The 25,262-nt window shown below is 43.7% G+C and overlaps 1 protein-coding gene across 9 annotated transcripts in view; it reads right to left on the bottom strand.

Annotated features, from left to right (window-relative positions):
• The window catches only part of SLC8A3 (solute carrier family 8 member A3), a 143,996-nt gene that overhangs the window by 101,934 nt on the left and 16,800 nt on the right, over nt 1-25,262 (bottom strand). For 7 of the 9 annotated variants that reach the window (XM_053602435.1, XM_053602436.1, XM_053602439.1 and 4 more), the window contains exon 2: nt 22,096-23,941. The exons of the other annotated variants lie outside the window; for them this stretch is intronic. In XM_053602435.1, coding sequence (XP_053458410.1) covers nt 22,096-23,879 — 1,784 coding nt within the window. In that variant the 5' untranslated portion in view covers nt 23,880-23,941. The remainder of the gene's footprint in view (nt 1-22,095; nt 23,942-25,262) is intronic. 9 annotated transcript variants of the gene reach the window in all.

The raw sequence follows: 25,262 nt of genomic DNA, 5'->3' as shown, positions 1-25,262 counted from the left end.
TTAGAATGGTGGTTCTCTAGCACAATTATGCATTAGAATCATAATACACAGAGGTGCTTTTAAAATATAATATGCTGATGCCCAGGCCCCACCTCAGAACCGTGAGATCAGACTCTTCTGGAGGTAGGTCCCAGGCACCAGTATTTTCTAAACTCCTTAGATAATTGTCACAATAAATCAGGATGAGAATCACTCACCCTTTCTGTGTTTGGATCGTGCATTCTAGAGCTTATCTGAGCCCTAACAGCTCCAGTAACTGCCTGGGTTGGCTGCTGCTGTTCTAGAATCCCAAACCCCCTCACGCCCCCCTGCCCAGAACCAGCAGCTCCATTCTGTTCTACCTAGGCTCTAGAGTGTGACGTGGCTGTCAGGTATGTGCACATAGCATTCCACTGTTCTCTTATCCCCTATGGAGGCTTCCCCTGCACTCGTGGGCCCCTTGCTCTCCTCCCCTACCGTTGGTCATTCCTTCCTGTGAGTTTGCACGACAGCCTGATCATCTGCTCTGGAGAGTCCTTAGCTCACTGCATGGTCATCATGTATTTGTAAGTCTGTCTCTCCCACTGGACTGTGAACCATGGGGTTCTGAAGCTGTGTCTGATTCCTTTCCACACTGTGTGGCAGGGGACTTGGCACATGGAGTGGTCCCAAACAAAGTGGGTTACTGTAAGAGAACCTTCAGGCCTGAAGGACTGGATTCTGATATGAGAAAAGAAAAATCTTTTCCATCTGCTTCCACAACCTCTCCTTCCACTCACTTCCCGTTGACACAAAGGCTCTTTATAGGAAGTAGAAAACCTTTCCTATAAATTAAAAAAAAGTAATTCACCCTTCAAGATTTGGCTACAAACCTACCTCCAAAAGGAAGTCACTTGGATTGCCCTTAGCTCATAATGATCTCTTTTAATGAATTTTTATAGTCAGTGTAATTCCGTTGTCAATTGCATCCTTCTGTTACTGTCTTTGCTGGTTTTTATTTTGTTGTTTGTTTTTAATGCTAACAGGTTTATGTTTCATCTTCCTAACAAGACTGTAACCTCCACGAATTTCAGGACTATTTCTAAGATGGCAGCATCATTTTGTTGGCTCACTTGTTTGAAGTCTCCTGACAAACTGTAAGCTCTTTTAGGCCTGACACTCTTGTACATTAATCTTCGTATGACAGCCCGGGCACAGCACTGGCACAAGTAGGAGCTCAACTGGACTTTGTTAAATGAAGACATTTGGTAACCTCTTTTAGCCCAGTGACATGAACTTATTAGGTACTCACAAATCATATTTGTTAACTGGGTATGAAATGAAAAGGCGTAATTCTTACTACAAGATGTGGTTCATATGAGACACAGAATTTCTTGGATTAAACCCTGTTTCAATTTCTTCTGCTGCTATTTATAAATGCTTAATTATTTGGTTCCAAAACTGAATGAGAAGTATTGGGAAAGAATCCTTCCAAGTCCCTTACAGACCATTTTACACAAAGCCCCTAAAGCTTTAAACCCTAAATAACTCTGAACATCATAACTCCTTCATTAAATTCAATATGTCACTACAGAGAAAAGACAGTGGTGCCCACTGGGTTTGGCTAATGCCTATAAACCCATACGTGCACTTTGGAGTAATTCCTAAATATGGAATTGGGTATAGGGTTTAATTTTTTAATGAAGGAAATAGATACTTTGGCCCCCTCACTATGGATACTGTTCAGCTGTAGCAGCTACAAAACAAAGGGCCATGCTCTGTTTTGCCAACTGATTATATAGGAGGGTTCCGTGTAGATTCCCAGAGATAACCACATTGCAAAACAGATCATTGTTTTCTGTTTTCCTTTGGTGCAGTAAAAGTCTATGTGGGAGGAAGGGAACACAAAGGAAACAAATGAACTCCCCTGCCCCAGAAAACCATTCCATCACTTTGCCCCAGCACCAAATCCTCAGCCCCATTTTGGCCTCCAGCTGCTGTTTCCCAGCACACAGCTGCTGCTGCCGAGCTATAATGAGCTGCAGTTATGGAGAAGGAAGGAGGGGTGGCTTCCTAATGAGGAAGCACTGGGACAGACACGCAGGGAGGTGGTTTTAAAGCAGATGAGTGGCAGGCAGGCGAGCCCAGAGACAGCTTGTCCCAAGGTGTTGGAATGAGAGGCTTGGTATAAGGTGTCCTCTGGAACACTATGGGCAAACTGCAAAGCCACCGCCAATTTGGGCTGGTTATAATCTTTCACCACATGCAGAGGAAAGAGAGGAAAAGCCATCTCATTCAGCTGACCTGCAGCCAGCTCTGCCCACTTGCCCTAACATTATCTCTTCAGCGCTCTGCTAAACAAAATGGCTGCTGAGGATGTCTCCCTACTCTGGGCAGTGGAAGATCTGTAGCGGCCCACTGACACATGGCTGGGAAGTTCCAGCCAAGTCACCTTTGGCAGGAATCTGGATCTGCAATGAGGCCCGGCCAGGGAGGCAGAGTCCTCACATTCAAAAGGCTCCCCCAGCACATTTCACCTATCAGTACCAAGGGATGGGCTCACTTGGGCTGTAGCTCTTTTTCACTGGTGTCTAGGGAAGTTGCCGAATGGATTGAAGGGACAAGTCCAGCAGAAGGGCCCTTGCTTCTGAACCTTGCTCCTGACCCTTTGCTCTAGTTCCTGTCTAGTCCAGAGGTCCTCAAACTTTTTAAGTAGAGGGCCAGTTCACTGTCCCTCAGACCACTGGAGCGCCAGACTATAGTTTAAAAAAAAGAAACTATGAACAAATTCCTATGCACACTGCACCTATCTTATTTTGAAGTAAAAAAACAAAACGGGAACAAATACAATCACACAGCCGCATGTGGCCTGCGGGCCGTACTTTGAGGACCTCTGGCTAGTGGTTGAAAAAAAATTCCAAAAATATTGGGGGGGGGACCTGTTATTTTTATATATCTTTAAAATACATTTATAAAAATTGAGGGACCTGACTACACAGCTGAGGTAGAAGGAGGCAATGCTCTTCTTGTTTTAGCTCTCATGCTATAAACGAATGTCCTCTTTGCAGTCTATTGAGTGCTACGGTTTTCATCATCCTTTGTGGTTATTAAAATTATTTTGCTGTTTAAATTGGCCCCCAAGTGTAGTGGTGGAGTGCTGTGTTCAGTGTCCCTAAGTGCAAGAAGGCAGCAATGAGCCTTGGAGAAATTATGTATGTTAGATAAGCTTCATTCGGGCCTAAGTTCAAAGTAAATGAATCAATCGTATATGTTAAATAAGGTGTCTTATAACAGAAACACACATAAGACAAGGTTATGTATTGATCAGTTGATGAAATGTTGTGATCGGAGGTTCATAGGAATCTAACCCTGTATTTGTCCCAGGAGTGACACTTTGGTATTCATCCTGCACGTATGCTAGAGCTATGGAACATACCCACTACAAATCATGAGAATTGGCTGTACTTTTTGAGATCATTTTGGCTACCTGAAATTTTTTTTAATGGTATTTCAAATCACAGACACCATGGGATAGGCGAACAACAAAAGAAAGGGTAGGTGGGAAATTTTTAAATGCTTGTGTCTACTATTCGCCAGATTTCTTCAACCTATTATACCTTACTTACTCTTTGAAATAGCACCACATAGCTGTTTCTATTGCCTTTTTATTCCAGGTAAGAAAACTGTACCTTTAAAAGATTAGTCAGTTGAGGTCACATGGCATAAAGGGCAGAATTCTAACGTGGCCCTAAGATGCCTCCCCCTCCCCCCACGTGCATGCCCTGTGTAATCCTCAAGTGTGACAGGGACCTGTGAGTGTGGTAATAATGATATGCCATGATTCTGTTACACGGTGACAGTGAAGAGACTGTGCAGATTAATTAGGGTTCCTAATCAGTTGACTTTTAAGCCTTTACTCGAAGGCCCGGGTGAGTCTGACCTTATCAGGTGAGCCCCTTAAAAACAGTGAGAGATTCCCTCTCTGGCTTCCCTTGAAGACATAAGCTAAGAAAATTTATTCTACCAACCACCACCTCCCTTTGGAAGGCCCCCCTCACACACACACACCAAGCCCCAGAAAACATAGCAGCCCCAGTTGACATCTTAACTGCAAGTAAGTTGTTCCCAGACTCCTAATTCATGGAAACTGAGAAATAAATGTTGTTTGTAGTATTTACTTATGCAGCAATATAAAAATAATACAACCAAGGAATGGTAGTCAACATTCAACACAGGCCCACCTGTCTCCAAATCTGATGTTCTTTTTCTTTATAACATGTGCAGAGGGTCCCTGTCTCATGATGGTTCAGGATGGCATCAAAGTGATACACCTTCAGCAGAAACCATATTTTGAGTACTCATCCAACCATTCTAGAATGACAATATTCAATACATCACATGAGACAGTCAACACTTTGTTACAAAACAGGCTTTTTGTTCTATAATTTTGCATAACTATAGGCTAATGTAAGTATTCTGAGCATGTTTAAGGTAGGCCAGGCTAAGTTGTGATGTTTGGTAAATTAGGTATATGAACTATATTTTCAACTTATGCTGGGCTTATGTCCCCTATAATGAGCTCACTGGGATGTAACCCCTTCCGAAGTTGAGCAGCACCTGTGATACCAGCTTCTGTTTGTTTGTTGTGCGCTTGCTTGTTTGGTGGGCGTGGGAGAGGGTTAGTGGAAGAGAGTACTTTTGCTTTCAAAGAAGGGGATACGGAAGGTTGTCAGATACAATGACTCAGATACAATGTGTTAGGTTTTAGGAGTAACTGTGACCAGTAAAAACATGGGGAGCTTCTCAGTGTTGGGAGAGGAGGGAATGGCCACAGACAGCATTTTATCTCCTCTTGCTCAGGAAATAGCTAGTGGGGATTTGGGAGCGGCAGGATTCACAAAGGGACAAGCTAAGAAGCCTGGGTCCCTAACATTGGGTGAAACACATAAAATTGCTGATACTGTATTTTTGATGCAGTTATTATGACCCAACCAGTATGTGCAAGGACAAAGCTTAACAGCAGTTAGACCAGGGCTAGGTCAGTGGCCAGAAGCAAGTGTTCTGCAGGAAAGAATTTCTACAGAGGGAAGAGATGTAAGTGGGGCCAGGCACGGAGCCAACAACCAGTTGTGCAGAGCCCAGAGGAGCAATGTCACTGATCGCATTCACGCCTCAAGCGCGTCAACTTTTAGTTAAGGGCTCTGCACAACTGTGGGAAGGATAAATACCTGCGAACCCCAGACCTAACCTTCAAATTTCTGACTGCAATTCAGTGACAAGTTGTGCTGTGAAAGGGAAAGCAGAGGCAGAGAGCGGTCAGGGCTGGGCTGGGGTTGCAGAAAGGGCCACAAATAACATATGTCAGACACCTGCTACAGTACCAGCTTGTGGTAAGTGCCAAATGAATGGTAATGTTATTTGGTGCTTCACTAAGTAACAGAAAACTGCCTGGCTTAGGTCAGATGAAGGCAAGGGTGAGTCATCTAAAAGAAAGGTATAAAGCCCTGATTGGGAAAACCAGAATCAGGTTGGAAAGTCGTTAATTCTTTAGTCACCAAACTTTCCCCTCTGAGGCTTCATGGGGGGTGGCAGCACCTTTGGCAGTGCTACAGGAGAACTGTAAGTCTTGCTCTGGGTGCCCTGGCCATCAAGAGCAGGGCTCTGCACCTGAGGGAGTCAAGGCCCGAAAGGCTTGTGGTTTTCATCACATGAGCCCACAGGTGTGACTCCCCTCTGAAGCTGCAATTGTTCTGTTTAAGCTCCTTGATTGTCACCAGGCTCAGGAGTGGATGGGGTACATACTCTGGGGGCCAAGAAGAGGCCTCAATGCTGCCTCCACATTGCTCAGAGACATGCCCAGAGCCCTCCGCAGCCTTTGCTGTCATTACTGTGGGTTGTTCTGGCCCCCAGGTCCCACTGGCAAGCCATTTCACATGTAATTATCCTGGAGATAAGGACTTTGCTCCCCCAGCCCTTCTTCCTCCCAGTTCTTTTATTCTCCTTCACCCTCTCCAGTTCTTACTTTCTTTCCCTTTATCTCCCAGACAAGTCCAATAACGTCCACATCAGGATGCACAGGAGTCAACCTCAAGGTCACCTTCTGCCCCTGCCTGGGGCTGCTCTCTCCTTGGGGAGCAGCCTGTCGTGTTCCCTGACATCATCAAAGAAAGCCCAGATAATGACATTTCCCTCCACCTTCCTCCAGACAATACTCTGTCTATCTGTAGATTAACTGTCTCTTCCTAAAGGCTAACCTTGGGAGGAAATACGATTACTGATGGGGGACCTGAGCAAAATGCTAGTCCAGATAGGTCAAAATGTCTGGGAGACGTCCACAATTCTCCTAGTTGCTTAAATAACTAGCACATAACACCCCTGGTGAGTAGCTTAGACTGGGCACTGTGCTCAATGTTTGATTTATATTTAGCATGATTATTTTCAATATGCACAACAACCATATGAGGTAAGTGCTGCTATTATCCATGTTATGTGACTGAGTAAAATGACAAGTTAGGTAACTTTCTCTAGATCACATCACCAATAAGTGGCCGGTGTAGGACTCCACCTCTGTCTGACTGACAAGCAGGTCCATGCATGTACAATCATGCTGCTGTTACCCACCATGTGTCTATAGGCTTCCACAGTTGCTCCCACACTTCTGTTATTGGTGATATCCTTATGGCAATGATGATGTGAAATCCTGTCTTCCAGCTCCCTGACATTAATTTGGTGCCCCCACACTCCTATCAGTCAGGGACAGCCAGGACCTTGGCTGCCCTCGGGTCACCTGTAGTGTCTTCACCTGTGCCCTAGCTAAGCCTGCCTCCTTTTGCAGGTAACATATGTGCATTTCAGGACACTGGTAACACACCTGCTGCTCAGGACCAGCCTCAAGGCACCAGGGAACTGTAATAGGAAAGAGAATTTGGAGAAGAGGCCTTTCTTTCCTTCCTGGTCACAAGATGAAAAAGTCAGCTACAGTGTGGGATGTTGTTTTCAGTGGCTCAGAGAGAGAAGTTGAATGAGGGTGTGGCCTGCAGGAGGACCATTTACCCCTGAGGCCAGCTCCTAGGTACATCCCTGTATGTCCCACAAGCCCAAGACAATCAGTCTTCCCTTCTAGACAGACCTTCTGAATCGACTGGAGGAAGGGGTTTGCAGGTCATCTTTAATGACGTAAAACTGAATCCCCTGACAAAAGCAGGAGGGCATTAAGGAGCAGAAATGAAAGTGCAACTCAAGGCTGCTTGAACATTGGTTGGAGCCTCTGGGCAGTTGTTTAAGAACTGTCAAGGATCTAGGGCTAAGGAGACTGGAAGATAGAAGCAGAGGCTGTTGTAAAGTGCCAAAGGGACTGGAGTAGAAGCAGTGTGTCCGACCTGAGGCCCGTGGCCACATGCTGAATTTTTGAGGACTGTTTTGCTTATCTACAGTGTCAAAAATATAAACAGACCTTTTGTTTGGCTATCAGCTATCGTTAGTGCTTGTGTATTTAAATGTGTGGCCCAAGGCAACTGGCAACTCTTATTCTTCCAATTTGCAACAGAGGCCGGGAAAAGGCTGGACAGTCCTGGGAAAGTGGCCATTATTTTTCTTTAACCCTGACCTACTGTAAACAGGACCTGAAGAGGAGTGGGATTGGAGCCCCTTATAAAGAAAGCAGTTGAATGAGTTCTGGCCTCCCCCTGCCTTGGGAGCTTGGGTTGGTGTCCTGAAGGACAGTGAACTCACAGGCAGCACAGGGGTCTCTCTTCTATTAGTCCTTTGACCACAGGCATGTGGTCCCTGACTCTTCTGCTGAGTCTGGGGTAGGTACTGTGGGGGACTTACATATTAGCTTCCTGTAGCTACTGCAACAAATTACCACAAACCTGGTGGCTTAACACAACAGAAAGATGTTCTATCACAGGTCCAGAGGCTGGGATTTTGAAATCAAAGTGTCAGCAGGGTTAATTCCTTCCAGAGGTCTGAGGAAGCATAGAAGATAACATCTGTTAACATCTGCTGTTTCCCGTGGAATCCCGTGTATACCTCACTCCAATCTGTCTCTGCCATCACAAGGATTCTTCCCTCGTGTCTTCACACACCCTCCTGAAAAGGATGCTGGTCTGGGGATCTAGGACCCACCCTAACCTGGTGTAATCCAAAGTAGTCACATCTGCAAAAATCCTATTCTCAAACAAGGTCGTATTCTGAGGTTCTGGGCAGCATACGTTTGGGGGCTCTGTGGGAGAGACACCATACAACACAATATACCTCGCCAGTGACATTATGGCAGATCTTACCTAAAGACGAGGAAAGGACTTGGGTTCCTCCAAAGGGGGGCTCAAGTAAAACTGGGCTCCTGGTTCCCAGTGGAGCAGGGGGCAGGGATTAACACTGCCCTGAGCAGTGTCCTCGTCAAAGTGAGCCATGGCTCATGCATCTAGAATGTGGCATAGAAATCAAGCCCAAAGGAAAAAGAAAGTCATGCAGAGAATAAAGGCAACTTCCCACACCTCAAGACAGAGTGGGCCGCTGCCTCCCCAAACATTCAGCATTTGGATTACCCAGGCAAGGTGCCGAAAGCAGCTCAGTCCTCACACCTACCTCCCCAAGCTAACCTACAAACAGGCAAAACCTTTGGTCTTCTTTTTTCTCTCTTCCAACCCCTAGGAGGGCTGGGGAGGCCCAGGGCACCGGCCCTGAGGAGAAGGGAGCTCTCTCAACCTCTCTCACAACCAAGAGCCATCCTGGGAGGAGGACCACCTAGATGAGAGGAGAGGTTGAGGGAAAGTGGAATCTGCAAGGCAGGCTTGTTCCAGCAGGGAGAAATATGTTTCGGAAGCATTCAGAAAAGTGCTGCACAGAACTGCTTCCTATCCAGGCTAAGCAGATTAGCTCCCTCCCAGGGAAAGGTTCTGGGCAGCCGAGCAGGGTAGCTCCCTATGCAATGGCAGGGGACTGTCATTACAAGGCTCAGATAGGACATAATTACATGCTCCCTAGAGGAAACTCATAATTGAATTACAGGGTGCTTTCTGAGCATCAAAGGCAGCCCAGTCTCTGAGGTAGCCGAGCATCAGGAAGCGGACCCTCTGAAGAGCTGACACCTGGGCATGGATCAGGCTGAGGGGAGGCCTAGTGTTCAGAGGGCGTTGTGGATCTTGCTGACAATGTGAGAGAGAAGGCATGTTTCATTCCCAAGCCTCCCAGGGCTTGCAGCAACCTAGAGGTGGCACACAGGCAGAGGTGGTGCCAGGAATTCCCTCACTCATTCCTTCACACCTTCATTCATTCTGCTGACATATATTGTGTCCCTGTGGTGTGTGCAGCACACTTTCTAGACATGGGGAAAGAGCCAGGTGCTTCTCTAGTCTGAGGATGTGCCCTGTGTGAGGGCCACTTACCCTTCAGGCAAGCTCCTGGTACCTGTGAGAGGCCCACAAGCTGAAGCCAGTCAGTTCCCCTTCTTAATAGTCCTCTGAATTGACTGGAGGAGGGGTGACTGCAAGTCACCTTTAATGACACCAAACTTTAGAATCACCCCAACAAAAAGCAGAACAGAGGGCTCACCTCCATGTGGCCATGGCCCTTGGCAGCCCTGTCTTCTACAGCAACCAGCACACAAGTAATCTTCCCTACCAGATTGTGACCTCCCTGAGGACAGAGACCGTGCCTTTTTTCAGTGTGCTCAGTCTACAGGAAGAGCCCCACAATGTCTGCTGATTGTACACTGAGCAACGACCATCCACCTCCCTGGCCCCAATCTCCTGGGCCCTCCAGCTAGCATTTGAGGGCTAGCATAGGCTCTCCTGTGCTGCAGCGAGGACCCACCTGCTCTCTCTCATCATCTACCCCCTCGAATCCTTAGTCCTGGCTGCCCTCAGACACCATGAGCCCAGCATCAAAGAAGGCCCCCAGGATCAGGAAGCCTCATCCTGGAGCCTCATCCTGTTTCCCCAGGCAGCAGGCCAAAGCATCATCTGTTGGTAGTTCCTGGTGACCAAGTGACACAAACAAGGGTTCTCTATTTGTGTCACCAGCTTGGTCAAGGGTGGGTCTGAGCCAGCAGTCAAGGGTGATGAATCCAGATTTCTAAGCTGGGCATTAAGGAGTCTATTTGGACTTTGCCAAATTCCCTGGGCCTGATTGTTCCTGAATTGAAAGAAGCCAACCCTTGATATTAAGAAAGAAATGTGGGATGCCCTGGCTTCCTCCACAGGAGGAAAAGGAAGCCTGTTATTTTCAGCTTCATAATTATATTCCGATGCTAAAATACAGAACACAATAGAAATAACATGATTTAGGATTAGAAGATCTAGGGGTATTTTTCATGTTTGTGGTGTTTTTATTTTTAAAGAAATGCATGCCCATGTTAAAAATTCAAAACAGCACAGACTAGTATAAAAAAAAAGTTAAACGTCATCTCTCCACCATCCAGACCATCAGTCCCATTTCCCAAAAAAGACCACTCCTAAGAGAGTCTTAACAATGCATAAATACCAGACGTAGCCCTTCCACTCCACACCCAGCTAACCAACATGTAACACAAGGTCTCTCAGGGCCATCAGACGTGAGCACGGCTGTCTCTACTAACTTGACATGGCTGGGTGCAGATGCCCTCAAAGCAACGGCCAGAGAAGCACTTCTCAGTGGCAGGGATACAGTCTGTTTAGGACTCAGTTCTTCAATTATCTTCTTCTTCTTCTTCTTTTTTTTTTACTATGTATGTTACTTTTTATTACACATATTCAAGTATAAGCTTATACTGTAATTTTATCATTCTTAGATATAATAATATGAACCATTCTTCTTAATGGCTACACAATTTGTTGTGTGAATGTACTGAAATGTTTTTATCCCTTTTTAGTTATAGCTAATAATTGTACATATTTTGGGGATACGGAGTGATATTTGGATACATGTATACAATGTATAATGATCAAATCAAGGTGACTAGGATATCCATCACCATTTATCATTTCTTCATATTATGAACATTCAAAATCCTCTCTTCTGGGGTGGCGCCTGTGGCTCAAGGAGTGGGGCGCCGGTCCCATATGCCAGAGGTGGCGGGTTCAAACCCAGCCCTGGCCAAAAACCAAAAAAAAAAAAAATCCTCTCTTCTAGCTTTTTGAAAATATACACTAAATTGCTGCTAACAATATTCACCCTACAGTGCTACAGAATATTGGGAATTACTCCTCCTAACCAGCTGTGGCTTTGTATCCAGTAACCAGCCCATCCCTATCCTCCCCTTCCCCAACCCTTCAATTACTGCTTAGCTCTCACAGCAGTATTTAGAAGCTCTAGGTTTTTTGGGGTGTGTGTGTGTGTGTGTTTTGTTTGTTTGTTTTTTTAGATAGGGTCTAGGCTAGAGTTTCATGGCCTCAGCCTAGCTCACAGCAACCTCAAACTCCTGAGCTCAAGCGATCCTCCTATCTCAGCCTCCCAAGTAGCTGCAACTATAGGCACCCTTCACCCACAATGCCGCTAATTTTTCTATATTTTTGGTAGAGACAGGGTCTCGCTCTTGCTCAGGCTGATCTCGAACTCCAGAGCTCAGGGGTTCCACCTACCTCGGACTCTCAGAGTTTTAGGATTACAGGTGTGAGCCACCACACTCAATCGAAGCTCTAGGCTTTAATACTTTTAAAAACTCTTGTGTTCCCAGGTAAATTACTTAATATTCATTAGACTATGTCACCTAATCTGAACAAAATGATGATAATAACCCTAGTCGGATGACAAAATCCAGAATACTTATAAGGTGAATTTTATGTTTTCGTATAAATACTAGAAGCATTATTATGTAATAAAAATAGTAAGGTTGCCTAGAGGTCTGAGCAACAATAGTAAAGCCCATGTGGGCAACACTATGCTTCTTTCCAGAATATTCTGAGCTCCTTATGGGGTTATCCTCATCAAAACAAGTTTAAACAATTAGTGCCTAATATTTTCAAAGCATTTTATATCAGTCAAATGTCCTCTGATAGTCAGCCCTTGGCTGTGTTCATTTTACTCTCTCCTCAATCCCCAAAATAGAAAGTCTATATTCTTCCAACAGCTCTCACAGGTTAATTAAAATGTCATTTCTCTCTGCTTTGGCAAGAATTACATTAACTCATCATAGTAACACTTGTTATCTTTTACTATATTTTATGAGGAAAAAAATGGAAATCTGATTAATTATAAGCTAATAATCTTCTGAAACATAGGTTCCGTGGTGGGAGGGAGAGAAAATGACAAAGTCCTGTGGTAGGGAAGTGGTAGGCGAACTCTTGCTCTAGTATATGAAACCTACTTGGTTAGCAGAGGAAGATGCTGGTCTGATAAGGAAATTATCTGCTTCATATGTCCAATGAGAATTTATGTTTAGCTTTTTGAAAATATGGATTTCATATGGATTCCTCCAGGGAAGAGAAGAAGCTTCTGTTATGTAAGAGAAAGAAGACAGTGATTGCACGATGCTTTTCTCATTAGGATTGGCCAGCACGGAAGACATAGTGACGATTTCATACTTAATGTGGCTCAGTGAAATGACACTCCTAGTTTCTTTATTCCATGAGGTTCTTTCTATTTCTAGTCCCATGACTAGAGTTGGCAGATATTTGGGCTTTTCTTCTCACATCAACCTGAGCAAAGATACAGCCTCACAAGTCCTTTCCAGGATGGCCCCCTGGATGGCCACTGGACATTGGCTGGAGTGAACACAAAAAGAGAGTCCTGTTTCCTACCCCAGCCCTGAGCCAGAGACGCAGGCACCTGATGAAACCACAAACTGTGCAACCTATAGATAAGAACACCCTGGCTTCCGGGGAGTTCCTGGAAAGGCATCAAGTTACAACTCCTAGGATACACAGCGGGTGCTTGCTGGCTCTAGTGAAGTCCCGCTGACCAGCTGTCCAGCAGGGGAGGGGCAGAGAGGAAGAGGATCCAGGAGAGTTGCCATTCTGTCCCTGGCAGATATGAGCTACAGGGAGGATTTCTGTCTCTGTCTGGGACGCAGGCTGCTCTGGAAACCCAAACCCGGAAAGAGGCTTTGAGAGTACCCAAATAGTGCCCCCTGAAAATGACAGCAGATCTTCTGATGCTAGTGTCCTGAAGAGGACAGACCAGAAAAGATTAAAGGGGGAGAAATGACCATTGCAGTGTTGAGATGTGTGCCGCTGAGCACCGCCTACTAGGAATGTTGTCTGTTCATCTGGACAGAGGCCACTTTACTCTTGGCTGCAGAGTCTGTCGTCAGTTTGATGCATTTGATGGGGCTGGGGTGCTCCAGGGACAGCTATTTCTCTAGCCTACTGCCCCAGCACAGACTGTCGTAAAATCAGTGCTCTCTTGGAAACACTGCAGACCTTAGACAGTATGCCAGTTTAGAGTTGACAGGTTCCTGCCTCACCTGGGACTCAGTGACACTGCCCACCACACAGAGATAAAATTGCTTAGGTAGCTTATCATGGAATTCCATGAAAACTTCAATTTTCCACTCCAACATCCAGGTATTAACTGGGGGGGAAGGGAGAGAATGGGAGAAGGGGTAACCAATATGTATCTAGCCAGGGGTCTTGGATGTGATCAAGCTGGGGGGAAGAAACAATCAGATTCCTTCTCTTGAAAACTTGTGCTAAAAAGGTAGAAAGAGCTTTCCAGGTAGACACAGAAACATATACAGAGAGAGGAGCAGTGAGCGAGGACCATTGGTCTGTGAGGTGCCACAGCGAGCCGGAAGTAATAAAGAAGTAGGTTGCAGAGAGAAGGAGAGATTGCGGAAGGCAGACACCCAGCCCCAAAGGGAGAACACTGGAAACAGAGAGTGGTCCCTGGAGGTCTTTTTGATACCAGACCCAGTCTAGGCTGGATCCTCACCATCAAATCTTGTCTTCACATACAATCAGGCAAACCCTTTAAGGTGGAGAAAAAAAGAGCACCACAGTGAATGGTTTGTTTCCTGGGATATATTAGTCTTCTTGGTGTGATCATCAGGCTAGTTCTTTTGTCCTAAATGACAGGCTTTCTTAAGAGATATTTTCACAGACCCTTCTTGATCAATCAAAGAAATCATAGACCAGACAGTAGGCAGAAGGTGACCCAAGTACAGATGCCACAGTAAGAAGGAAGGAAATACCAGATGAGAATAAGATTAAAAGATGAGGCAGGGCAAAAGGAATGGAGGGGGGAGGCACTGAGTGCGAGGAGAAGTGGAAACCCAACTCCAGCCCCCGCAGCCCCTGCAGCACACACAGCAAAGGGTTCTCAGAAGGGACTACAAGTGTAAGAAAGCAAGGCGTAAACAGGAAATAAAGTGAACAGATAACAAAGATTTACACCTGGGACCATGGTTAACCATGGAGATGGTGACAGAGCACACGTGTCTCACGCACAATTTTTAGTCATGTACACTAAAAGCCCAGACTACTGTTATACAATATGTATACTATATGTCGCAGAATGCAACTTGTACCCACTAACTCTATTGAAATTTTAGAAAAGGAAAATAAAGACGTGGTCAGTGATGATAGTGGGGTCAGTGAAGGTCACAAGGGATACATGAGGAAAATACAAAGAGTTGACAAATCAACCTAGGAAAGAGGACAAGATCAGCCTGACAAGATCAGCCTGACAAGATCAGCCTAGGAAAGACGGATAGCAGCAATAGTCATCCACAATCATTAATTGCTTTCGCAGCTGTATTTTGCCCTACTCTGAATAAAAAGTTACTATCAAAAGGTCACTTATTTTGAAAGTACCAACTAAAGAAACCACTACAGAGTGTCTTCTATGAGTTCTGTGATAACTGGTTCTTCCTGAATCCTACTTCCCAAAAGGTAAAGGAACTGGGGCCATGGCAGCGACAGGTGAACCACGTTGTGCCTATGCCTGCTGACTTTTAGTTAGGAAGGGTAAAGATGGCGCTAAATTGACAGCTGAAGGTAATTATGTAGGTACTTTCTTAATTAGGTACCCAGTAGGTGGTAGGGTGAGATTTTAATTCCTGTGAATAATTATCATTCCAGCTGAGAATACTTACCTAGTGCTTTCCTTCATGGTTATTTAGCAAAGTCTTCAAAGCATTTCATTCTTGAAAAATGCTTCTAGAATATGCAGAATTTAAGTATGGGGACCTTGCTCTATTACAAATCAATTTTCTGTCTCTTCAACTATCAATTATATGCTACTGGCTCTATGCCAAGATTTCAGAGTGAGTTCTGGAAGTGCAGTTTAATTTCTCTTTAAAAATACAACAATAAAAAAAACCTTAAGACCAGAACTCTGACCTCTACAACTTTCTTCATGGGGTTTATGAGGGTACAGCCAAAGGGTGGAAGAGGAATGAGTGCTCATACCCCTTACAAATACATCTGGGAAATTGGGGACAGGCCGGACAACCAGGAAGAGTCTTCCTTATTTACCTGCCTTGCTGTGGTCAAGCATCCTTTACTTTTTTTTTTTTTTTGAGAGAATGAAGAAATTTTGACCTTAATCAAGATCCAGTAGAATGAAAAGAAAATAAGCAAGCCCCATGACTGTATCCTCACATGTGTCCCCTTATTATTGAAGCCTGAAGCCCCAAATAGCAACTCTCTGACAGGTGCACAGCAGAGCCTGCTTGGAGGATGGTTTCATTTTCTGAGTGGCCAGTCACGTGATCACCTCGAACCACAGTGTGTTAAGCCCACACTGACATTCTCCCAGGCGGGCTCTCCAACCCTGCACCTCTGAGTTTTGTTATAGACCTTGCCATCCATGGGTTCTATGGACTGAAGATGCCGTGGATTAGAATATTTGAAAAAATTAAAAATAAATATAATATCCTGGATAGAGTTGAAACACATTCTTCGTATCACAAGAGTGGAAAAGCAAACATCCAACGTACTCATACTAATATGAAACCAGTAGATGATCCAATGCATGCCCAAATAGGAGAAAAACTCATTTCAATTCAAGTTGGGGGGAGGGGTGACAAAGGAGAGGGAGGGGGTTGGGGTACTCTCACTGATGGGGCACGGGGTTGGAGGGTTGGCACACCTTTTGGTGTGCGAGACATAACCACAAGACAAACTCTACCTAAACTAATTCAAATATTTTGACCTGGTTGCTTGTACTCCCACATTAACCTGAAATAAATGTTCTTAAAAAATAAAAATAATACAAATAAAAATCAACATATGATGTAGTAGAACAACTATTTATATTGTATTAGGTATTATATAAGTAATATCTAAATAATCTACAGATATTTTAAAGCATACGGGAAAATGTGTCTAGGTGAGATGCAGATATGATGCTATTTTACACCTGGGACTTAAGCATCTATGGATTTGAGTATAAGAGGTGGGGTCCTGGGATACCAAGAGCAAACCAGTGTGAGCAGAACCGGGCAGACAGACTGGGTGCTCTGCTGCACATGAGTTGGCTAGGAGAACTGTTCATGTAGTGTTGCCAAGGGATGCCGCAGGGCTAGATCCTAAAACAAACCAACCAGAGTGGCTCAGGTCTTCCTGAAGACTTCTACAAAAATGTAAGTTTCACAGCAGACTTGGGCACTTTGTGGATACTGGAGTTAGAATATGTCACTCTTTGTCATATTCCTTGACGATCTCAGGAGTTAAGAAGAAAACAGAAAAACAAAAAGATACTTAATCAGGACCTAAGGTCCTTCTGGACACATTAGCCAAAGCTTCTGCTAATAAATCTGTAAGCTTTTACTCACTCCTGTGGGCCCAGAAGAGGGGAAATTGTGGTTGAACAATTCTACTTGAAATGTTCCACCGTACTGCTAAGTACCCGCACTCAACAACTGGTTCAGCAATGAAGTCCCTTCTTCAGAACAAGTATACAGCTCTGCTGAGGGTTTTGGGATGCCACAGTTCTAGTGACCAAATGATTGTTTACCTACAGATGGGGAAGGCTCCTGCTGCTGGCACTGAAGACAGAAGGAGAAAGAAAAGAGAGAGGCCAACTAAGGGAGAGTTGTCACCATTGCCACCCTGCTCTCACCCCCACTGCTTCTGCAGCCTGTGACTTCTCTCAAGCCCAAAAAGAGCACTCCAGAGGCCTGTCATCCCCTTCTGTGGCCAAGAAAAGACTGTCCTATTACTTTGTTGAGCCAAAGAAAAAGAAAAAAAGAAGTCTACTGTTGTTTTAGTCAAATTGGAGAATTTGCAAATGGTATCCTGGAACATTCCAGATCTTTATAGGTTTTTGTGAAGCGATTTATTGGCGTTGGAATGTTACAGAGAAAGCTCCCATGAAAGAGAATGGCCTGCATCATTTTTTTTTAAATTTTATTATTTTATGGAACAAGGCTTAGTCTGTTGTTTACAAGCACTGCCTAAAAGATGTTCTGGCTCTGCCTGTCACCTTTTCTCAACCAAGATAGTTTTTAAAAACTTTCTACGGGCTCAATACTTTTTCTTCCTTAACAGTCTCAAGGTGAATGAAGAGATTAAAAATAGTCCATAATATATTATTATTCTTAGTTAAGACATTAGTCACATAATACTCCTGGAATTGCACTTCCAGGAAATCTTTCACCCAAGAATTACTGTATTCTTTTACTGATGGATAAAAATAAAATTGAGAAGAAGTCCAAACCAGGAAGAGGGGGCATTAAATCTGTAGCTTCTAAAGTCCTTTCCAACCTCAACTTTGTCATACTAGTTGTGTGATCTTGGATAAGTCACTTTCCCTCTCTGAACCTCAGCTTCATAATTTATAAAGTAGGAGGTCAGATACCTTCCAGCATTAATATTCTGATTTGGTTGGAAAATGTGCACCATGGTCAATATTCTCTTCTTTGATGGAAGCCTACATTATTTAATTATTGTAGATCTTAGCTTCACATATTGACATCTGTGGTTTTGACTATTCCTGGAGACCCTAAAGTTCGATGAGCTGCAATAATCTGTTATTTTGCAGAGGTGTGCTGTGAGCGTGGGATATAGGGACCAGTCACTTAATTAATGAGTGAAATTAGTGTGCAGGCAGAACCTATATCTTCATGGGGTTCTGTCATCGTATGTTGTAGTCTTAAGGGCCCTAATTCTCATGAAGTATTATAGTGATAGTCACGAAGGTGGGGATTCTTCTAGATCATGAAGACATCAGTAATATTTCTTTCAAATATCAAGAGTTTATTACAACATAAGCACAAATTAATGAAGTGTGCCCATTCCCACTTCACCCCTATCACTACTACATCCTTAATGCAGGTTACTTAAGAAATTTTAGTGTGCCACACATATTGCAGGGAGATCACTCTCCTCTTTTATTGAATCCATCTCAACTATTCCACTTCTCCCATGTGTTTTGATTTGTCTGTGTACTTTGATCCTCCCCACTTGAGTGGAAGATCCTTGAAAGCCTAAACACCAGCTTGCCTGATTCATATATGTATCTAGTATGTGGCAATATTTAATACGTGCTTGTCGAATGACTGAGCATCTTCTATGAGTAGGCACTGTATATTTTTTCATATTTGCATTTGGTACTTATTACTCCTTCAAAAGACAGATATTATTATTTCTAAAAAATCTGGGCCTTAGACAAATGAAGTGATGTTTTCTTTTTTTTCTTTTTTTTTAAATCTATAGATTGCTTTATATTTTTTTTCTATATTAAATCATAACTGTATACAATGATATGATTATGGGGCATCATAGTTACACACCTGGTGCGTGACTAACACACACTTTTTTGTTAGATACCAAAGTTCACACTTTTCCATCCTACCATGCTGCTAAGGACACCTTTGAAGAAGTGAAAACATAAACCCAAACAAGTAAATTCACGGATCCAATATGATTGCTAAAGCATAGTCCTGGCTTCTGCTTGATTATAGTTAGAGGAGTATGGTGAGGGCAAAGTTTACAATGCTACCAGGCTTGGTAGGCAAAGAAGGCTACACAAAGAGGACGGGATTAGAAAGCAGAATCATTCCAAGTGTCACACAGCTTCTCTTCTGTCTGCCCTGAAGGTTTCAATTTCAGTCTCCATACTGGTATCGCAATTATCAGGGCCTCGAGGTAAGAGCTGAGTTCTAGCTGAGCTGGGGTTGAAAGTTAGAATTGGAGAAAGAGCTTGCAAGATTCAATTAAGCAAGTCATTTGAAAAACTGCTTTTCTTTTCTGGGTCTCATGATCAAGTGCTTTAAAGCTTTCTTATTTCTTTCTTTCTTTATTTATTAAATCATAAACACATAGATCATGTATACATTAATGCATTTATGGGGTACAATGTGCTGATTTAATATAGGATTAGGAGCGTTTACATCACACTGGTTAATATATACCTTGTCTCATTTACTTAATTATTGTGTCAAGACATTTTTACTCTATACTTAATAGAGCTTTCAAGTCTAAGTTGGGACCAGAGACATTAGAAGCTTGTTAGACATGCAGAATCTCAAGCCCTGTCCAAATGTTCTGGGTTATAATCTGAGTTTTAGAAAGATCCTTAGGTAACTGATGAGCACATTCAAATTTAAGAAGCCCTACTCCAGAGGACAGCCTAAGGTCCTTTTTGGTTCTAATATTCTATGAGTTTAAGTTAGGACTGTTTATGGTAACTGAAAAGTTAGCACGCTCATTCATTAGAGTCACTTGAAGATGAAAGTAGCCTGACCATCTCAACAATGTCTTCTGAAGAACATCAGTCTTCCTTCTAAGGCCTTGTTTACCAAGCACATATCACATACCAGGTACATTGCATATAGTATCTTGAATTATCATAATAGCCCTGCAAGAGAGGTATTATTATCCCCATTTTACCAATGAAGAAATGATCTCATAGGTTAATAAAACTTCCACAAACCACATGGTTAAATCAGTAATAGAGCCAGAACTCTAACCCAGAGTACTTACAGCCTATGATTTTTCTACTATATAATACAGCATCTGGTTGTAAAATTGCAATTTAAATATCAAGGGTAGGGCTGCTCTGTTAGGATAGACCAGTAGATTTGGGGCTCATTATTCTGCAATGAATGATATCTACAAAAAATGCAAAAGAATAAATGGGAACATAGATGTATTTGCTAAACCTTAGAATATCTGGACCAGAATCTCAAACTTCTAGAGGTCGACATACATTTGTAACTAATATCACCCAGAAAAAGATCATTCACAAGGCTCATTGACACTAAGATGTTATACAAACTGAAAATGTTATACAAATGAGTTTGAGGAAGGTTTAGTCATATTCAGAGATCCTAGGTGCAAAATTGATTAACAGAGTGAAGAAACTGGGAGTCAAGTCTCCAATCTCCCCAAAACCACCCTTCTATGCCATAGGTAGACAAGGTCCTGCCAAATCTTTTACATTATGGCAAATTTGGGGGATCTTGATGTCATTTAATGCCTGAAAATAAACTCTATGTATGACATTACCATAAACATGTGTGAAATTTCACAAGGTTTATCCTTCCAGCAAGGGCCTGTCCTTCATTTATATGTACAGACACTCTCCCCAGAGCATATATAAATGGATAGTATTCTCTGGAAGGCACAGGTTTTTACTTATGTTAACAAATGATTATTCCTCCCAGCAAAATGACTAAACAAAGCTCTAATAAATCAATTTGTCAATGGTTATTTCCCTTTAGGAAATAACATCCCCTGTTCCGTTTTTGGCTACTACAAAAATGCCCTGCACTGAACGCCTACAGTCTATGGCTCAGAAAACCTTAGAGCTGGAAGGGACTGCAGAAAGATCTGACCCTGCCTCCAGGCAAGGGAAATACTGTTATTCCCACTTTGCATAGAAATTTATTCCAGAGCTACTAAACGACTTGCCCAAAGTCATATTATTAGGAAGGGATTGGATAAGGACAAGGGCAGAACCCCATGGGTCACCTGTCTCTATTGCCAGCAGAGCTCAACCCTTTCGAACTCTGGGAAGAAGCACTTCTATGACACTTCTCACTAGGCTCCATGGACTCTTCTTTTCTATAGGTTCCTTCCTTCTTCTAGAAGTCTTATTTCCCACTGAAAGTATAATTAGGAGGTTCCTGGGATAGTTTGACATCCTCCTTTCCTATGGGCCCCTTTTATTCTTCATACCACCTCCTGAGACTGCTTGTGGGCATGTGCAGGCAGGTATTCAGGGACAGTGTTTCTCTTCTCCACCTTCCAGGATCCCCTGGAAAGTCTACTGTCTCAAAAACTGGAAATCCTGGGGAAAGTCATTCTTTTTCTTCTTCAAAGCTATCCATTGGGAAAAGTACAGAACATCCAATTTGCAATGGATTTAATGGGGAGAAGTTAGGATACTAGAGACAAGTGAAGTGCAACACCCACAGTTTCTAAAGGACTACATGGGCAGTAACCCAAGGAGAAGTGTTTCAGGAGAGTCTTGGACTGTGAAAAGAGATGACCACACAGAAGATGTAATTTATTACATAGTTTCAAAGATGCTTCTCTTTCACTGCTTAGCCAGCTTTTGGAAAATAGAATTGTGACTAAAAACAGGTGGCCACTTCCCTGGGAGCTCTGCCTCACCAACATACCACCACTCTGCATGCCATACTGCCTCATCGCACCTGGGCTAGGCAAGACTAGCACCATCTAACAGCCAACAGGCATTTAAAGAGATTTCAAAGTTTCAGTGAAGTTTGCAATTTCCAAATTAAAGAAGAGGTGTCTGGAAACTGGCTGTACAATATGGCATCTAGGAAAAAAGCCAATGCACTTGTTTTCTTGAGAATATTCTGATTGGGCTGTTGCTGTCCCAGAATGGTAAAGATTGGCTTCAAAGCCCATATACACCCTTGATAGGAGGAAGGGAGAAAGGAGAGGCCCAAGAAGTTTCCTAGCCCTTGCTTAGTCATAAGATTTCTCCAAAATCTGATATCACAAAACTTATGTCACCCCACAACTCCACCAGCCACCATTTAGAGTCTCAGTGGACAAAATGTTCTGAGTCCTTAGATTCTATCATAGGATTTCTTGCCCAGAAACAATTTAAAGTGAAAAACCCAAAGGAAGTTTGGAAGTGGTCGGAACCTGTCCAGTAGTGACTGTTGATCCTGCATACCTGTGATGGAACCAAAGTTTGACATTAACACAAACATAAGGAAGTGTTTTAAAAAGAAGGTCATAAAGAGATGGCAAGGGATAAAGTAGGGAAGGGGCAGAATACAGAAAGGTTACTTACACAGTCTCGTCATTCTTGAATTCCAACTCCCCATATGTGTCTTCAAAGTCCTCACCACCACCCTTGGCTGTCCCTTCTACTGTCCTAAAGGGGACAATGACTGTACCCCGGGCACCTGATGTTCGTAGAACTTTGACCTCCATAACACCAATACTCTCACTGACATGAATAGTATCACATTCAAAAGTGAAGATGCCTGCATGGTCATCATCCAAGATAGTAACTGTGGCCACACAAGGGGATGCTAGGACAGCCCGAGGCAAGGGAAGGCTGTTGAATATTGTTGGAGGCATCCCCTCCTCTGGCTGCTCCTCCTCGACACGGACATTGCTTAACCTCACAAAGAAGTGTTCATCCTCCTCAAAAATGTCATCGTCAATGATGCCCACAGAGAACTCCTTCTGGGTCTCTCCTGGCTTCAGAACCACAGTGCCCTCTGTGAACTCATAGTCAGCCCCCGCATTGGCAGAACCATCCTCTGTTTTGTAGTCTACATACATGGTCTTGGACATATCCCCCCCTTTCCTCACCACTGTCAGGAGTACAGCCCCGCAGTTCTCCAGGCACTGGTAAGAACAGGGGTCAAAGAAGACCTTGGAGATGAAGTCCTCAGGCTCACCAGTATGCACCTCACTCATGCTGGAGGACTTCTTGGCTTGTTCTGCTGCATGTTTCTTGAGGATATTGCCTGCACCAGTCATCATACGGGTAGCTTGAATCCGGTAGAAGGCACGGCTCTTTTGTTGGTGGGAAAGAGCATAGTAATTGGCCATCTCCACCAGCTGATCTAAATCCTTCTCTGGGTGTTTTTGCTTCAGGTCCTTGAGAATCCGGATCATCTCCCTGCGGGACTCATCCACTTCCTTCCCTTCCAGGGGCACTAGGTTCCCATCTAGGAAGTGGGAATTCATCATTTTCCCATCCATCTCAATGCCTTTAGGGTGGTCACCCTCTGTCTCTATGATAATTCCTCGGTGTTTATCAGTGCGGTACTTTTTGTGCATGTATTTGTAGAAGAGCAGTCGTTTATCTGCCAGCCAGGCCAGAAGAACACACACTGGAAAGAAGAAGAGAGTGAGGAGGCCTTCCCAAACCTGGACCACACCAGGGGAGAAGACTGCCAGGATCATATAGAGCCAGATGTAGGCAAAGATACTCCAAGCAGCAGTGACAAAGAAGACTCGTAGGTGCTTGATCTTGCGAGTCTCTCCATCGGGAATCACATAGACACAGATGCCAATAATGATGAACATGTTGAAGGCTGCACTGCCTACAATGGTAGAAGGTCCCAGATCACCAGCAATGAACCCATGACCACACACCTCAATTAAAGAGAGAAGTATCTCAGGAGCTGAGGAACCCAGGGCCATAAGGGTCAGATTGGAGACAGTTTCGTTCCAGACCCGAATTGTGGTTGTGCTGGTCTCTCCATTGGGCTTTTTGATAGTTACCTCCCTCTCTTGAGAAGTGATGACTTCAATAGATGCCATGAAACGGTCAGCAATAATGGACACCCCAAGGAACATGTATATCAGGGCCACAAAATAGACGATTACCCTGGCAATCTTGTCCCCAAGGGAAGGGTTCTCTGGGTACCAAATTGGTAGGATGACACCCTCCTTGCATTCCGATGACCCTGAACAGGACTCATTGTTCTTCCCTGCTCTTGGCACATCCCCTGAGCCACCAGCCTCTGCCCGAAGACCATTCAGGAAGAGCACAAAGGTTATCAGCCCAAAATGGAAGAAGGCAGAGGTGAGAAGCTGCAACCTTAACCACGCCATACACAAGACTTAGCCGCTGGCTTCTACTGCAGCACCAGTGGTCCTCCTGACAGGCCAGAGACCTAGAAAAGATCAGAGAGGCAGGAACAGGCATGAGGAAAAGGGGGACAGCAAATGGCAGGTTCCCACCAATACAAACTGATGCTTCACCTCCAGTGACATATTGCACTAACATATGGAGAAGTCTCTCATTTGGAAAAATAGATGTCAGTGGGAGGCACAAATAGCTGGTCTGTCCTCAGAACCATCTGTGGAGACTCTGTTGAAGAATGGCTTGAAATGGCTGGGAATATTGGGGAATGGAAATGCAATGAGCCCACTGAGACTTGTCTCCCAATCCCACTGCTACCTGTAAGAGTTCTCAAGAAGCAGCTTAAAATAGGCCACATAAGACCTGAATCTTCATCTCTATGCATGCTGTTTCCAGGGTTTTCAGCTTTCTTTATCCCAGTTCATCATACTCAAGAATCCTGCATGACATAGATTTGCAAGAGTACATACTGAATTGAATTTTCATGGGCTAGTCCCCCCAGATAGACCACCTTACTCTGTGTGTAACTGAGCCCATTTGGGAAGAAAACTCCTTCCCCAAATACAAAACACCAGGAGACAAGTTGTAATTCTGAGATTGCTTGAGAATTCAAAAGAGTTGATTCTTAGTGAATTCTACCCATGCTATAGCTAAACAGACGCCCTGTATGATGTGCCCAAGACCAAGGCCATAGCAGCTCTTAACCCTCCAGCAAAATGTGCTTATGGACAGTTCAGGTGGCTAGTTACAGGAAGGTAATGCTCTTCAGCCACTCAAATTCCAAACCCAAACATGGAAAGGGCCAAGTGGTAGAAGTCATTATCAATATAACATGCAAATTACTCTCAATATGTTTTTTATAACTGGAGATAATATTTTGAGCCTCCTGACTGAACTCACAACCCTTCCTAGTCTAGTTCTCAATTCCACTTTCCTCATACAGCCACAATCTTTTTTAACAAAACAAATAAAACCCAAATATAAGCATATCACTCCACTACTTGAAGCCCTTTAGTAATTTTCTCTTGCTCTTGATACAAAGACCAGATTTCTTACCATGACTATCAAAGTCTTGCATGAATTAGCTCATTCCCTCTCTTCCTCATTTATCCCCATCACTCTCTTTCTCTCTCTGCCTTTTAACAATAACAGCCTTCATTTCTGATTCTGGTTTATACCAAGTTATTGTCCACCTCAAGACCTTTGAACATGCCACTATTTACCTTTGAAACAATTGTTTCTTCTTCACACTCCTACTCTCAATAATGAATGCTTTAGATCTCAACTTAAGGGGCACTTTCTCAGAAAATCTTTCCCTCATTTCTAAAAATGGCCACCTCCCTTTATTATGT

The sequence above is a fragment of the Nycticebus coucang genome, chromosome 9, assembly GCF_027406575.1.
Source record: "Nycticebus coucang isolate mNycCou1 chromosome 9, mNycCou1.pri, whole genome shotgun sequence".
Taxonomy (NCBI): Eukaryota; Metazoa; Chordata; class Mammalia; order Primates; family Lorisidae; genus Nycticebus; species Nycticebus coucang.
Note: the sequence above shows the minus strand (reverse complement) of the source record. Positions and strands in the feature narration are given on the sequence as shown.